Here is a 17,086-nt window from a genome sequence, read left to right on the forward strand (position 1 = left end):
AAAATAAAAAATAAATATTGTTATATACTCTGTAGTAAACTTCATTAATAATCAACGTAGTCAACTTTGTGTAGCGGCATTATAATACTCCGATAATATTTAATGTGATCCATATCAGCCATTAATACTTCATCCACCAAATAATTAGTTTTGGTCTGATCTTGTTTGATTTAGTCTGATCTGATTGTCTAATTTGACCAAATTTTGACCTTAAATGTACGATAATCTATAAGGAAAAAATATACCAAGTGAGGTCTTCTTAAATTCGTAATAATGTGTATTTTATTATATGTAATTTTCATAATTTTTTTCATTCCGAAATTAAAGATATTTAGAGATAAAAAAATTGCACATAAAACGATTATCTGATCTGAACTTATTTTTTCAGATCTGATCTGGTCTTAACTTATTTTTTCTAATCTAATCTGATCTGCACTTATTTTTTCTGAAATAAGTAAAAATAAGGTAAACTAAACAAGGCCTAAAGTTGCCAATGCTTCTTTATCAAAAACTTTATGTCTATTTTTAATAATACCTCCATTTTCTTAAGCCTTATTTCCTTTTTGTTTTCATCTTCTAAGTTCTAGTCACTTTTACTTTATTCAATTCCTTAATTGATGATATTTTTTACTCATTTTTTATCATCCACTGCATCAATTTTATTTATTAAATCTCTTACTCTTTATCTATTCCCTCTTTAATTTAAAAGTAACCACATGTATGTATGATTCTCATTTTTACTTTTTCTTGGTTTGCATAGCTACAATAATTAAGTAACCGTCATTAAAACAAAGGTAGTATTTTTTATTTTTATTTAACATAATTATTTTTTCTTAATTATTCATCTATATTTTCACTTTTTCTTATAAAGTACCACCTCTACATTTCTACAAATTTTGTGTGATTTCACTAAAGCATATACTACGTGTATCTTGCTAACCGACTACAACTTTTTTATGAATTTTCAACCAGATTAAGGATGCATGAGCTCATTGATGACATATTGACATCTTTCATCCTATGAGTCTATGACAGTATTACCCTTATAATATCTCATTCAACTCTATCATTGACTTATAAGAGCAACTTCAATGGCAAGCTAATTATCAAATTAGCTTGTCATGCCACTTAAACTTTTAAGCTAATTATCTTTGTAGCTAGTTTGAGCCCCAATGGCTAGCTATTAGCTTACTATTTAAATTATCAATTTATTATTTTTATCTTAATTACTAATTGACTTTTAGCATTTTCTTTTTGGCAAGTTTTTTTCAAGCAAATTAGCTTGGCAAAGCAAATTTGCTTGACTAAGCTAATTATATATTTTTGCTCCAATGGTCAAGCTAATAGCTAGGGATTATTTAAAATTGCAAGCAAGTCCCTAGCTACAACCATTGGAGTTGCTCTAATTTATCTAATTTTATTTTGTTGTCTAAAATAAATTGGGCAGAATTGAACGAACCTTAACATATGTTCAACTCTATCATTTAAATTTTATTTTCCTACATACTATTTTGACAATTTACTTAGGTCATGTTCTTCTGACCTTGAAAAAATAAGTTAAGATTTGGTAAAAATAATTTTATGCTAAATATAAATAAGTTAAGTTCAACAAAATTACAACATCAAATTACAAACATTCAATTATTGATTACGTACAGTAGTAAAATTAAAGACACATGTTTTATTCTACAAACTCATGTACTAATTCCTTACGCATAAATCACAATAATTTTAAATCAATTACGCCTTTGTTTGGAGGTAACTCTGTCGCATGGCGTGAAGAAGCTCAATGACCTTAGCCTTTGGAGGCGTTACGTCTTGAACTTCAGGAACCTCTTTCAGTGCATTTATCCAAGATGCCAAGAACGGGTACCTTTCTGCATTGAAAGGCCTAAACCCAAAGAACTCTTCTGCAACATCAGAGCTTCCTAAAAGGGAATACAACACTATGTCCAAGTATCCGGGTTTCGCATCCTCAAAAGATGGACAGCCATTAGGGAATAGCTCAGCCTTGATTAATTCTTCAGCCATGTCCATCTTGTTCCGGTACTCGTTCGTCATGTCTTCTGATGGTTTACCTTCTGTTATCAGTGCTTTACCCAATATCTCCGCTACCTGCACATATACCATCATGTATAGATGTACTGTTTGTTAACTTGTAAGTTTAGTTCAAACCTTATCTTTTAGTAAGATTGATGATATAAAGTTTGATATATATGTTCATTGATATATGTTAGAAAACTAAAGAGTTACAAGTTGGTTTTATTGATACTAGAGCTCAAGTAACAGAAGATCAATCAAGAGCTGAGGAGTTCACCTGTTGTAAATACGCGGCCCAAAATCGATGTTTGGCCTTTAAATAAGGATCCTTAGGCAGGAGATGAGGGGGTTCAGTCCAAGCCTCGTCAATATATTCGACGATGATCATTGACTCTGTAACGGGTAGACCATTGTGCACAAGAACAGGGACTTTCTTATGCACAGGGTTATATTGTAAGAGCAACTCACTTTTGTTTTGTAAATCTTCCTCTATATACTCATACTCTATTCCCTTAATTTTAAGGGCAAGTTTGGCTCGCAAGGCAAAAGGACTTGCCCACATTCCATGTAGCTTCACTGAGCTCTTTTCCGCCATTGATTTCGTGTTACCTTTGCTTGGTATTGCTCTCTTTATCAAGGTATAACATCTAATAATGACTATATCCTTATATAATGTTCGTTCTTGGATTTAGCCTTTAATTAACAAGACTTAGTCTTACGAAAAAACAAAGGTTAACATCTTAGCTCAATTCAAAGTTCGACTATAAGTCAACTTTGTACAGCAATAGTACTCCAATCACAACACTCCACTTAAAAAGATTTGCAACAAAAAATACTCCAATCAGAACACTCCACTTAAAAAGATGTGCAAGAACAAGTCTTATTGTGGGAGATTGACCCGTTGAGGCATTTTAAAGGGAGTAAAATACTGCATTTGCTGGTACATAATAAGAGATATATTGTCTCTATTTTATATTATTTGCAACAATTAGACATTTTTCCTCTCTATTTTATGTCAAATTGTTGTAAATAATATAAAACGGAGGTAGTATGAGTAATTTCACGTACACATGAGCAAATGTTTATTCTCAATTTAGACTAGTATTATTAAGTGATCAAATAGTACCATTAAATATTCAGTGTACTGTATCGCATTAAGTAGTAGTAAGTAAATAGTACTATTGGTTCACCTCCGTGCATATTTCAATTTTATGGAAAGGAATTCTAAACTTTCACTTTCTAATTTACTTTTTTTTATTTTTTTTCTCCCACAATATATCAAATCTTATTCTAATTTTTAAAATCTCTCTGTCACCCAAACATAATAACAATCTAAGTAAAAAAAAAAACAAAAAAAACCCTTATTAACAACTTTTTTTTATTCAAAATTTCTATTCTAGTCAATTAATAATCTTCAAAATCCTTCATTTTTCAAAATTAACTTATTTTAGCGGTTAAATCTTTAATTTTAAGATGGAATTGATGATTGAACGGTCCCATTTGTAAAGTTACACAGCGCCCCATAAGCATTTCGTCATCGTAGCCCCATCACTGAATTAGGCAATTATTGGATCACCATATCATTTATGAGCTTTAGCTATCAACTTAATCTTTGATTGAATTGGTCCTTTAACATCATATCAAAAGTCAGTATAACACAAAGGTATAGGTTCAAATCTATAACAGAGCTCATAACGCATCCACACTTCAAGCGTTAAGGGCTCTCATATTATAAGGGGTGTAATAGAGTATGAAAAACCGATTCAACAATGATTTGAAACTTAACTGCCTAACTAAATCATAAATTGTTTTTTTATCAATCACAAAAATAGATAAGGATCATTTAAATGTTTAATTGGAGATGGTTCTTCCTCGTAGCATGAAGAAGCTCAATGACCTTAACATTTGATGGTATTGAGTCTTTAACTTCATCCATTTTTATTTAGAAGATGCTTCTTGTTTCACATTTACTAATACATATCTTTAGGAAGTCTAGAGGTGTTAAAAGCATACCCGACCCTATTCGATTCGAAACCGATTCGAAAAATATCCGATTCAGATTTGGACTCGTGTGGACATAACAATTTAGTATGACTTAACTTTAAAAATTGACCCGACCCGACCCTACCATATCAGACTCGATCCGATCATTCGAATTGACATCCCTTTCTTTAGCCATATTTGAAAAGTATAGGTCGAGATCAATTTGGTAAGACGTCAAATGAATAAAAAAATTTCTAAGAAATAAAAAGATTTTAGATAAGAGTTAGAAAGTAAAAACTAAAAAGTGTTTCATCTAAAAAGCAAAAGGCTCAGTTTTGCATCTCCCCTCCTAAAAGTAAACATGACAACATACGTGAATAATGGTCCTTCTCTTAAAAATCTTTATCCTATATGTTGCTACGAATAATACATAAAAATTGTCTACATGCATCCTTAAAAAATGACCTTACAAACTTTTTACGAGTAACATTTAGTGTAAGTGGAGTCGACATATAATTAATAATGGGACATCAAGGGAGTGAGAGATGGCTCAAGTGATTAGAGCTTCCTTCTTGATTATAGGAGATCTTGAGATTGATTTTCACCCCCACTCTGAGAAATTCTCCAACAAAATATGTTTCAAACTAACTAATTCAGTAGTGCTCAACACTTTAACTTCATTAATTAATCAATAGTCTAGAAAACCTTTATTACAAACATTCAGTTGTCTAGCTATTACAATACTCAAATTAAGGACACATGATTTATTCTCCAAGCCCATTGCTGATGTACTTAATCCCTTAAACATTATAAATCACAATAATTTTCAATCAATTAATTACGCCTTTGTTTGGAGGTTACTCGCTCTGATCTGTCGCCTGGCGCGAAGAAGCTCAATGACCTTAGCCTTTGGAGGCGTTACTTCTTTAACTTCAGGAACCTCTTTCAATGCCTTTATCCAAGATGCCAAAAATGGGTACCTTTCTTCAGTGAAAGGACTAAACCCAAAGAGCTCTTCCGCAATATAATCAAAGCTTCCTAATAGGGAGTACAACACTATGTCCAAGTATCCGGGTTTCGCATCCTCGAAAGATGGACAGCCATTAGGGAATAGCTCAGCCTTGATCAATTCTTCTGCCATGTCCATCTTGTTCCGGTACTCGTTCGTCATGTCTTCTGATGGGTTGCCTTCCTTTTGCAGCACTTTACCCAATTCCTCTGCCACCTGCACATACCATATCATAATACTATACTCCCTTTATCCAAATCATATCAGTTGTCTCGTAATTAAGGATATGACATGAATTTATTAACCTATTATGCGTTGACTCAACATATTGAAAAATGAATAGAAAAGATTGAGAAAAATCAATTTGCTTGGTGAATTACTCCTATCAACAATTAGTTTTAATTTAGGATTGAATTAATCTCCTAGACTTATAATTACAAGCCATCCAATTCTCATTCATCAACAAACTCAACCCAAACCGTAACTATTAATGAAATTGAACATATAATTGTACAAGTTTGATATCTTTTAATAAACTAGAGTTACAAATTGTTTTCATTGATACAAGCTAAGAAAACAAGTTGAGGTGAAGATGAAAGAGTAGTGATCGATGAGCTAACCTGTTGTAAATACGCGGCCCAAAATCGATGTTTGGCCCTTAGATAAGGATCCTTAGGCAGGAGATGCGGGGGATCGGTCCAAGTCTCATCAATATACTCGAGGATGATCATTGACTCTGCAATGGGTAGACCATTGTGCACAAGAACAGGCACTTTCTTATGCACAGGGTTATATTGCAACAGCAGCTCACTCTTATTTTGTAGATCTTCTTCTATGTACTCGTACTTTACACCCTTAAATTTAAGGGCAAGTTGGACTCTCATAACGTAAGGACTTGCCCACATTCCATGTAGCTTCACTGAGCTCTGTTCCGCCATCGATTTCGTGTCTCTTTTGCCTGGTCTTGCTCTCTTTCTCTAAGTAGAACATGTAATAAGGATTAAATCTCTATATTTGGTAGAGCAGTAGTTGGGGGTGTAATTTGAATATTCATACAAAGTGATCGATCTATTACTGTAGTTATTTAACACTATTAATATTACTCGTTGACTATTATTCTTTTAAACCGAGGAAGTGGTAATGTGGTATATTTCCTGAAAGTACGGGTCCTAACACGCGCTATATGGTTAGCCGTTTGAGAAGAATAATTACATTTGTATGCATATTAATCTTTTATGACTATTTATACGTTATTTTGTTGTAATTATTTGCAAAGATGACTTTTTGTTTATGATTAAGGTTTACATATTACTCAAAGTATATACTTTAACTAAGCTACTACAAGTCTTTTGTAACTTTTAAATAATGCAATAATGTAAATATTATTTATTAGTAAAAATTAATATTGAAAAAAAAAACTATTACCATTTCACGGTAGGATATATACTCTAACTATGCTATGACAAAACTTTGGAAGATGTAAAAAATTAAAAAAAAAAAATAAAAAATAACTTTGGAAGTAAAAAAAAAAAAAAAAAAACCATTACCATTCTACGACAGGAAATATACTCTAACTAAGCTAATACTGTACAAAACTAAAAGTATTTGTAACATCTAAATAATTTAATAATGTAAATAGTACGAAATACGGAGTATTTATAAGTACAAATTAATATAAGAAGGAAAAAAAACTATTATCATTCCACAAAAACTAATTTAGTGAGGTACTAATATCTTCTTACCTTTGTTTTTTTTTTTTTAATTGGGACTTTTTTTTTAATTGGAGGTAAATTGGTAAACAAACATTTTGATGGATATAGTTGTCTTCACACTATTCATAAGAGAATTCTCATGCTTTTTATAAGGTAGGGAAAAAAAGGAGGCAACTATAGCTACGGTAAATCTTAGGGCATGTATGTTGAGCCCATGAGCAAAATCACATGTGAGGGTGTTGTCACACATTAATCGAATGAAAGTAAATTGAATATTAAGATGGATATCCCACATTGAAAAAAAAAAAAAGGAAATTTTGTCATAATTTAAAATGGACATTCATGACGAGTGCAGCCTAAATCCGTTTCTTAGGCGCGGCCCTTGTATAAGGTCTGTGAGGGACATTGCAAGTTACAACGACACAAAACATCGATTTTGTGTTACGATTTTGGGCTAACATTGCCTAACTCTGTTTTAATAATAATTAATAGACGTTGTGTTACGATTTAACATTTATTTAAGTGAAAAATATATCCCAAAATCCAATCACGACGTGGGACATTGCAAGTTGCAACGACACAAAGCTAAAGAAAACGAACGATCTACAAGGAACGATCTTCAATTGCCAGTCATCGATGAGATTCAATGATATAGCTGATAGTCACGCTCATATCATAGCGGCCTTAAATCATCACCCAGACTTGGTTTTTTTGTCTCCTTAGTGACCAAGGATACAAAGATACGACCTATAGAAGTGATCCTACACAAGTGTGGTCATACCCTTTAGATTGTATTCGGTTAATAAAATATTGTTTTTTATTTAGTTTCGCGGTCAACGTGGGATTCGTTATTACTTTTTTATTTTTAATGATCTACTCCATATTATAATATGATTATTCTTATAGAAGTAGTATTTGATTAGTTGTAACATTGCGTGTGTTGTTCACTATAAAATTTCTTTTTCACTATAACATTGCGTGTGTTGTAACATTGCAAGTTGCAAGTTGCGCGTGATACCCTTATACTACAAAATTTCTTTCTTGAAATCAATAGTGAAATTAATTGAATTAGTATCTCGATTATAGTTTAAAAGTGCAATTTTGTTTGATTTTTTTTAAAATTTAATCACATTTTATCATACTCAATCTCTGAAGTTAACAGGCAATTTCGATTCTTTTACTAATGGGCCATGCTGGCGGCCGCGACACTGTCGAGATTGTAGATGTCCGTGACAGAAATGAGGGTGTAGTTTGAAGAATCGTGGATAGTAATCGAGCAATTAGTTAACAAATTTTATTAGTTCAAACAACACTATCAATACTAGAACTCGTATTCGTGTTACATTTTGAGAGTGAAAGAGTTGTAAATTTCTGAAGAAAGAATGTATGTAAAATTTAGTTATAGACCTCTTCTTTAAGTTAAGAATGCAAGGTTTATTGGGTTAATCTCCCCGAATCACATATTAGTAGTATAATTGTTTTATTATATTGTAAAAGAAAATAAAAAAAAAATGAAGAGGATGAAAAGTGACGTGTATTTTTACCTTGGCCTTCAAGGTGTTAAGCTAGGAAAATAGGCCTTGACTTTTTGGCACTAACATTAATGTAGAGGCTTGGAGGGCAAGTATCTTTTGCCTATATAATTGGCAATTGACGTATGTGCACAAGAAGGGAGAAGTGAAGAAAACTTGGAATGAAAAGAAGTATTAGTGTGAGTGTATTAGTGTTTAAAAATACACAAACACAAGTGTGAGAGAGAGTAATTGGTGTGAGTTAAACACAATATTAGTGTGAGGGTGTTTAGGATTAATTAGTGGAAGTACCATTGTGAAGGGTACTAAGTAACACTTTGTCCTAAACACATATTGTCTAATATTGTAGTTATAGTAGTATCCTTTGTACTCCCAAAAATATTATAGTGACGTTACATACCTTGAGATTGGGACCGTGGTTTTTCCCTAGTTCAAGAGGGTTTTCCACGTAAAAATATTGTGTCTTATTTTTCTTTATTTTCTTTCTGTCGTTATTATTTCTATCTGTTACTCGATTCCCAACAAGGTCTACTGTGAGTATGTATATGTGGATATGATTTCTTGAACTAAAATTTTCATATCCAATTTTACTACGTACAAAAAGTTAATGTAAAAGGTTTTCATGGATAACATAATAAGACGGTAGATAATTTTGAAAGTCAAAGTTACACGCCATGAACACAATGGAGGGAGTTTTCATTACAATCTTAATTAATATGTGTTGTTCTACATTAATCGAGTGAAACTAAAGTAAGTATTGAAATATATATCCCACATTCAAAAAAGATAAAATTGTATTCATTTAAAGCTAAAAGACTATTCCCCTCAACCACTCATAGAGTCATAGCTTGATTTTGAGTGAAAATCTTCTTGGATTTAAAATTAAGTAGACATTCGTGGCCGTGCAGCCTAGCCCCATTTAACAATGTGAAAATCAAATACCATTTTACATGTATATTTCGAGAAATAAGTAAATTATAGTTCAAGTCCAAAAGCACATATTCATTTATTTATTAATTAAAATTTTTCCACCTTATCAAAAAAAAAATGCAAATTCAGATAAATAATGCACTAAAACCCCAAATAAATTGTGAAATCGACACTGAATTGAAACCTGATTAACCCTGCTTGAATCGTAAATAGTTTTGTATCAATCACTAAACTTAATAATGATCATTTATCCCTTTAATTGAGAGATAGTTCTTCCTCATAGCATGAAGAATCTCAATGACCTTAACACTTGATGGAGTCGCATCTTTAACTTCAGGAACTTCACTGAGTGCCTTGGTCCAAGACGCCAAAAACGGGTACCTTTCTACAGTGATATGCTTAACATACCAGCACACATTTAACTATTAATGAAATGTACTCTGTAACAAACATAGAATCATTTTCCTTAATAAATGAAAACCAATTTAACTACGTACTATAAACGAAATGTTGTGACCATACGTACCAAGTACTACGGTGAGCACAATACTCAAGTTACAGAAGATCATCAAAGAGTAAGGAGCTTACCTCTTGTAAGTATGCAGCCTAAAATCGATGTTTGGCTCTAAGGTAGGGATCCTTAGGGAGGAGATGCGGGGGATCAGGCCAAGTCTCGTCTATATATTCGAGGATGATCATTGATTCCGCGATGGGTAGACCATTGTGCACAAGAACAGGCACTTTCTTATGCACAGGGTTGTATTGCAACACCAAGTCATTTTTGTTTGCTAAATCCTCTTCTATGTATTCAAATCTATGCCCTTAATAATAAGGGCAAGTTTAGCCAGGGCCGTAGCAAGGGCAGGGCAGCTGGGGCGGCTGCCCTGGGCCCCTTGTTTAAAAGCCCAACTTCAATACAATACAAGGCCCCAAAAGATATACTTTGTACTAAATTTTTTTTTTGAGGGAATTTCGTACTCTATAATACTACATTACTACGTACATGTTCATATAAATTCAAAAAAAAAATTAAATTTAAAAAAAAATTAAAAAAAAAACAAGAAGTGTGTACAGTACAACACTATAGTACTATATAATTCCAAAATATCAAATGGCATTTTTGGTCAACTTCTTTCTTCCCTAATTTTTTACCCAAATTAATTCACTTTCCTTAGTGAATTTGATTAGCCAAAAAAATGTCATTAATTAATGTATCAAATTTTTTGGTAATTTTATTTTCAATGTATCTCATTACAATTGTCAGGCAGTAAAATTTCTTTGCGTTTGCATACCCAATTTTTTAAAATTTTATATCAGTATATGTGAATTAGGGCCCAATTCATGTTTTTGCCCCAGACCACCGAAATCTCAGAAACGGCCCTGAGTTTAGCTCTCAAAACAAAAGAACTTGCCCACATTCCATGTAGCTTTACCGAATTCTCTTCCTCCATTATGAGTTTTGTGAATGTGTGTCTTTTTTTCTTCTTTCTCTCCTATTTCCAAATTAAATTCTAGAGAAAGTGTTATATATAAAGGTTTTTGTAACCTTCATATTTTTTTGTAACCTTCATATTTGACGATTCTTAAAGAAAGAATTGCCAATTGGTTTAAATCTTCTTTCAATTCAAAGTACTAGCCATTCTAGTGGATGTGTGGTAAAGGTTTTATGTAACCTTCATTTTTGACAATTCTTAAGAAAAAGAAATTCTAATTGGTTGAAATCTTATCCCGATTCAATTCAAAGTATCATTGATTTATGGTTAAAAAATTAAGTTCACATACACTGTATTATATATATACTGAGGCTAATTTCTCCTAATATTCTAACAACAAATATATTTTAGGAATTTTTTGGAAATCACCAACTATTCTTCTCGTTTTAGTAACAAGGACTAATAACAATTATTGCTTTTGAAATTTACCATAATCCATGTAGGAAAACACAAGGACTTGCCCATAATCCGTGTAGCTTTACTGCACGCTCTTCCTCCATTACAACTATGGCTCGGATGTTCGTCTTTCTTCTTCTTTCTCACCCAACTCAATTGCTAATCCTTGATCCTTTTCCATTCTTAACAGCCAATTATAAAATTGAAAATTAGTAAAGGACATTCAACTAGGTTAACATCTTCTCTGGAATCAAAGTATCAGCGAAGCTTCACTATAGTCAACTTTGTCCAAATAACACTATTACTCCACTTAAAGATTTGCAAGAGCAGGATGGGGTGTAGTTATCAAGTGGCACTAGTTCAAACAACACTATCAATATCATAACTCGCGTTCGTGTTAAATTTAAAGAATGAGGGTGTGGGCGTGTTGCACATCTCCAAAGTAAAATGATTTAAGATCTACTTATAGACTTGTTCATTTTTTTTTGGTGAACTTAGGCCTTGTTTAGTTTACCTTATTTTTACTTATTTTAGAAAAAATAAGTTCAAATCAGAAAAAATAAGTTTAGATCACATCAGATCAGAAAAAATAAGTTCAGATCAGATTATCGTTTTATGTGCAGTTTTTTATCGCTAAATATTTTTAATTTCGTAATGAAAAAAATTATGAAAATTACATATTAATAAAATACGCATTATTATGAATCTAACAAGACCCCACTTGATATACTTTTTTCGCATAGATTATCGTATATTTAAGGTAAAACTTTGGTCAAATTTGACATTCAAATTAGATCAGATAAGTTCATATAACCACAAATAAGATAAACCAAACAAGGCCTTAGACTTGTTCATTACTTCATTGTGTATGGATTTAGGGGGCACAAGTTTGCTGGGGGATCAAGAATGTCATAGGAACAATTTATTTTATGTCGTGTTATATAATTCTAAATCTAAAATTTTCACATTCAATTTTACAACTTATATGAAGTATATTGTTTTTTGTCAAGAACTTAATTGAGGTGGTAGATAATTTGTAGGTACAAAAAGGTTTGAATCACACAATAGATTTAGAATTTGGGGAGGAAAAAGTACTGTAATTAAACCCCGTTTGGTTTGGTGTAAAATATTTTCATGGAAAATGATTTTCCCATTTTCATTTGTTTGGTTTGTGAAGAGGTGAAAAACAATTTTTCCAAGGTTGGAAAATTTCATTCTTAATAATTGAAAACATTTTCCTTTATAAAACAAGGAAAGCCACATTTTCCTCCCTCCTCCTTACCTCCTTTTTTATTTCCCTCTCATCCATCCTCAATTCCTCACATTCCCACTCCTATTTTTTACTTTTCTTATATGCAACCAAACAATGAAAAACTAATTTACAATTGTAATTTACCTTGAAAATATATTTTCCATGAAAACTTTCATTGAAAGTATTTTACATCAAACCAAACGGGCCCTTAGTTCAAAATAGATATGTGTCTATAACATTATGGGTCGGATAAATTGCTGAGATATGGATGTAGCTGAAGACGGAATGAATCCTAACTAGTGATTCTGACTTTTCAATATACAATACCCAAATCTATGGACATAGGATTGTCACATGCCAATTGCAGCAACTCTTCATCAAGGTAGTACTTGAGCTGTAGCCGTAAGTCAAATATCATAAACAAACATCATAGAACACCAAAAGTTACCATTGCCATGGTTTGAATGATGCAAAAATGCAAACCAAGAAAAACAGTGATACCATGGCGGAGTATATGCTTTAATAATTCATATGATAATTTGAGAAACCAGGCGTGAAAAGTAGTAAACCAAAAATGCTCATTCAAAAGGCAAACAATCACCTCAATGTAGTAATAGGCACAAGTACGGACCGTAAACAGGGTTTCTTCCTAAGTCATCATCATCTTCTCTTAAAAACAAAATTTCTTCTGAGGAAACTAAGACAAAAAAAATTCACAGCCACTCTAGTTCTTGGAAGCCTTTTCTTTAGTCTTCTGAATCTTCAATACCTTCTTCACGATCTTCTGCTCTTCAATTAAGAAAGCTCGGATGATTCTGAAGACACAATGAGCAAAAGAAGGAATTTGCATTAAAACTGGATGGTATGAAACAATGGGGTGAGCTAGATTCCAGAAGTGATTAGCATAACAGAGTATGAGAACATAGTCAACAAACCTTTCACGGACAGCACTGCCAGATAGAACACCTCCATAAGGACGGTTGACAGTACGCCTGTTCCTGGGCAATCGGCTCCTCTTGTACTCAGTAGGCCTCAAATGAGGAATCTGCAAAACAATTACCAAGGAACCAGTAAAAATATGTCCTGAGAATGAATATAATACAAGGACAAACAACATGTACTTTAGCAGATGAAATCAGTGAAACTGCCATTGTCAAATGAAATCATAAGCATATAAGATACATCAAAAATTACACACAAATGAAAGCAGCTTAATTAGGATACTTTTATCTTGAAAACCTGTTTAAAGTGGAACATAAATAAAGGAACGATGACTAATTACATTTGTATAAATACATCCCAGTGACAAGATTTAAATAATCACCAGGACCAAGCCTAAAATACGAGTAGCAACATATAGTTATAACATCCTCATACATGTAACATAATTCCTAAAAGAACCGCACAGTGCAACATTGAATACTGACTTGACCATAATAAAGTATCTCTAAAGGTGAACAAGTTTGGAAGTCCCACATTTTAGTCCAAACAAACCCATAAACAAAGAGCAATGGCACAAACTGTATCCGAAGACCATGTCAATTAGGATAGAGCCAATATCTACCCATAATCACAAGTTAAACATTATAACCAAAATCACAATGCTAGGATAACAAGTCACATCAAGTGGTAGCAATTGCAGCAATCAAGCAACACAGTTCTTTTAATATTCCTCAGTCCTCGATACATATATGAATATGATGCCTTCAATTTAGGCTTACTTCAGTGAAATGCACAATATGAACTATAACCACTTCACCTTAATGTTGTGAACACTATAGTATATGCCACTTTCTAAAACAGCCACAGAAATCCTTCGCTATACAAACATTCACAGCTTCACCCCATGTAAATTTTAATTGGAATTTGGAACTTCTATTAGAGGTTCATATAAGTAGCAGGGTTCAAAAGTTATCTAACAAACTAACACTAAAATGTTCTCAATTCTACCGTAACAGAGGGAGTAAGAAATTGAAGATGGAGATATAAGATACAATATCAATCCCAGATTAACACCAGCAACGAACACCATGCACGGAATAAGTATTGAGGACTATTGACACAGCTTCCTACAACAACTTCTATCAGCAACGCAACTATGAGCAATAATCAACGAAATGCCTTCCCTCAGCTTACATCATCCATCACAGAATCATCAAATAATCAATTCATTGCTTAACATAATAAACTATTCAGTTGATAACAGTTGCAAATTTGCAATGATAGTCTTTCAAAAATAACCAGAATTCCAATACCACATTCCACTAGTATCAACCAATAACAAGATCATACAACATACTCCATCATGTTTCGCCGTCATACTACTAATTCAAATTACACTATCAATGCGACTAATAGTGCCAAATTCAGAAAGTGCATAAACAGATAATCAACAATCTGCATTTGCAAGTTGAATCAGAAAAACAAAGAAAAAGAGACATACTCCTTGAATTCTCTTTCCAGTAACAGGGCACTTTGGACCACTAGCTCTCTTCTTTGTAGTCTGGTAAACCAACTTTCCACCTATTAATCAAAATCCCAATAATCAAAAAATCAATCCAAACAAAAACCAACAAATCAAAATCAATTCAGCATTATCCCACCATTACAATCGAAACCCAGTAATCAAAACATCAATCAAATAAAAAAGATTACAGCTTTACTTCAACATCATGCAGCATTACAATCAAAACCCAGAAATGAACACAAGAATCCCATGAAATGGAGTAAATTGAAAAGAGAGGAGAGAGAAAGAAGGAATACCAGGGGTTTTGACGATGCGATGTTGGTTGGATTTGGTGGCATAGCTATGGCGTTTACGGTAAGTGAGACGCTGCGCCATTGATGAGTTGTTTAGTTTCTCTCTCCTCCTTTTCTGCGTCTCACTCTCTCTCTCTCTTACTCCAACGGCAGCAGAGGTTTTGATGGGTTTGAGGAGGCGAAGAAATTAAAACCCTAATCTGTTTGTGGTAAACCTAGATCTAACGGTTTGTGTTGTCAAACCCTCTTTGACGAAGTAGATGTTGCCACGTCATCTCGTTTTATTTGGTTTTTGTTTTTTTTTGGTAATTATAGAGGGATTTTTTACAAATTACAATTCGCTGTAGTAAATTGAAATTTCCTCGAAAAAAATAAATGAATAAAAAATCACTTATATGTGTTCTATCACATTATTAGTCGCTTCACAAAAACTGTTTAACAATAATTAAATAGGATCACCTTGACAAAAGAGAGCTTATCGCAATGTTTAAATGGGATTACTGTAACAAGTGGGGTTATCTCTTTACATATAATGGCTAAAACAAAAGCAAAGAGGTTGCTCGAATGTATAATGGGTTTGCTTTTTTACATTAGTTGGTACACGGCTAAATTGGGTTGATCTTATAGGCATAAGAAGGTTAATATGATATAGGGTCTTTTCAATAGTTCTCTGTAGTGTTTTGGGTATCGATTAGAATTTGATTTGCCTAAATCAAATTCTTCAATACTTGCCTTGAATAAATATAATGTCACAGTGTATATGTTACGAGTTACGATTAACCTTTTAAAAAGTATTGACTAAAACTTGTCAAAATATAAATTTATAATTACTATTCCAAAACGTATAGACATGACTTTTATTGTATTCCATTTTTCCATCAATTGTTTTTGCTACACACTTAAAGATGGCTTTAAGCTGTGTTGGGCTAAGCCATGGGCTTGACCTGCTAACCTAAGACCTTTTCTCAGGCTCAGAACAATTAGTATTATGTGCACCATGATGCACCTAGAAATAAGTGCACCTAGCCCAATCCGCACCCAACAGAGGAAGCCCAAACAAAAGAAGCCCACGAAGTTTAGGGTATTTTTTTTTCTTTTTTTAAGAATAATAGTTCCTCCTCTCTCCAATTGTCATATCTATTTAAATTCAAAAAAAAAATGTCATATCTATTTTTATATCATTTTAAAAAATTAATCTCTCCTCTCACCATTTTTTTCTCTCTAAAAACTGCAATCTACCATGGCAAAAGACAAAAAAACACACGAAAACACCTTCAAAAAGATAAACATCACTTAAACTTTTTTGATTTTCCTACATTTATGTTAAATTTGTTAAAATAATTCAACAAATTGTAAAATTGAAACTATATTCTATCATATAATTGTCTTTTTGACTTTTTTAAATTAATTTTTTTTTTATTTTTTTTTTTTGGGTAGAAAATCAAAATTATCTGCTCATACTGAAGAGGATGAAGATGTGTAAGTAATTTACTGTTTAAATTCGCAATTTGATTTTAAATTGTTAAATTTTAGAATTGAATACTAACTTGAACCCTAAAATTTTTTAACAGTACAATTAGTCAAATGTTCTACGTCAGAACACCAAAAAAGAAGAAATTAGATGATGTATTTAAGAAAAAACAAATTGTTAAAAACTTTTGAACCCCAATTACAAACCATTGAACACCCTACATAAACCTCTGAACCCCTTACAAAACTTTTGAACCCCAACCACAAACCATTGAACACTCTTCAAAAACTTCTAAACCCCTACAAAAACCTCTGAACCCCAACCATAAACTACTGAACATCCTATAAAAACCTCTGAACCCCCTACAAAAACTTCTGAATCACAACCACAAATCACTGAACACCATATAAAAACCTCTGAAACCCCTATAACTCCAACCACAAACCACTGAAGCACCCTACAAAAACCTCTGAACCCCCTACAAAAACTTCTGAACCTCAACCACAAA

At 32.6% G+C, this 17,086-nt stretch overlaps 3 protein-coding genes, 1 non-coding gene and 1 pseudogene across 4 annotated transcripts; all 5 read right to left on the bottom strand.

Moving 5' to 3' along the window:
• Positions 1-1,563: 1,563 nt before the first annotated feature.
• Positions 1,564-2,691, bottom strand: LOC145567304 (glutathione S-transferase U9-like). Its single transcript, XM_081626562.1, has 2 exons — positions 2,318-2,691; positions 1,564-2,115 (listed from the first exon to the last, which is right to left on the bottom strand). Exons 1-2 carry the CDS (start codon positions 2,633-2,635, stop codon positions 1,741-1,743), a joined length of 693 nt encoding a protein of 230 aa, XP_081482688.1. The 5' UTR covers positions 2,636-2,691; the 3' UTR covers positions 1,564-1,740.
• Positions 2,692-4,675: 1,984 nt separating this feature from the next.
• LOC145567300 (glutathione S-transferase U9-like) lies at positions 4,676-6,065 on the bottom strand. Its single transcript, XM_081626561.1, has 2 exons — positions 5,653-6,065; positions 4,676-5,248 (listed from the first exon to the last, which is right to left on the bottom strand). The coding sequence occupies exons 1-2, from the start codon at positions 5,968-5,970 to the stop codon at positions 4,862-4,864; spliced, it is 705 nt and encodes a 234-aa protein (XP_081482687.1). The 5' UTR covers positions 5,971-6,065; the 3' UTR covers positions 4,676-4,861.
• A 1,262-nt stretch (positions 6,066-7,327) lies between these two features.
• Positions 7,328-7,523, bottom strand: LOC145569804 (small nucleolar RNA U3). The gene has a single exon (XR_014096333.1). It is a non-coding gene; the product is annotated as a small nucleolar RNA U3 (small nucleolar RNA).
• Positions 7,524-9,439: 1,916 nt separating this feature from the next.
• Positions 9,440-11,199, bottom strand: LOC145566201 (glutathione S-transferase U9 pseudogene; annotated as a pseudogene).
• Positions 11,200-12,928: 1,729 nt separating this feature from the next.
• LOC145567306 (large ribosomal subunit protein eL34-like) lies at positions 12,929-15,264 on the bottom strand. Its single transcript, XM_081626564.1, has 4 exons — positions 15,111-15,264; positions 14,791-14,870; positions 13,283-13,392; positions 12,929-13,162 (listed from the first exon to the last, which is right to left on the bottom strand). Exons 1-4 carry the CDS (start codon positions 15,187-15,189, stop codon positions 13,072-13,074), a joined length of 360 nt encoding a protein of 119 aa, XP_081482690.1. The 5' UTR covers positions 15,190-15,264; the 3' UTR covers positions 12,929-13,071.
• Positions 15,265-17,086: the final 1,822 nt, after the last annotated feature.

The sequence above is a fragment of the Chenopodium album genome, chromosome 11 (assembly GCF_948465745.1).
Source record: "Chenopodium album chromosome 11, dcCheAlbu1.1, whole genome shotgun sequence".
NCBI lineage: Eukaryota > Viridiplantae > Streptophyta > Magnoliopsida > Caryophyllales > Amaranthaceae > Chenopodium > Chenopodium album.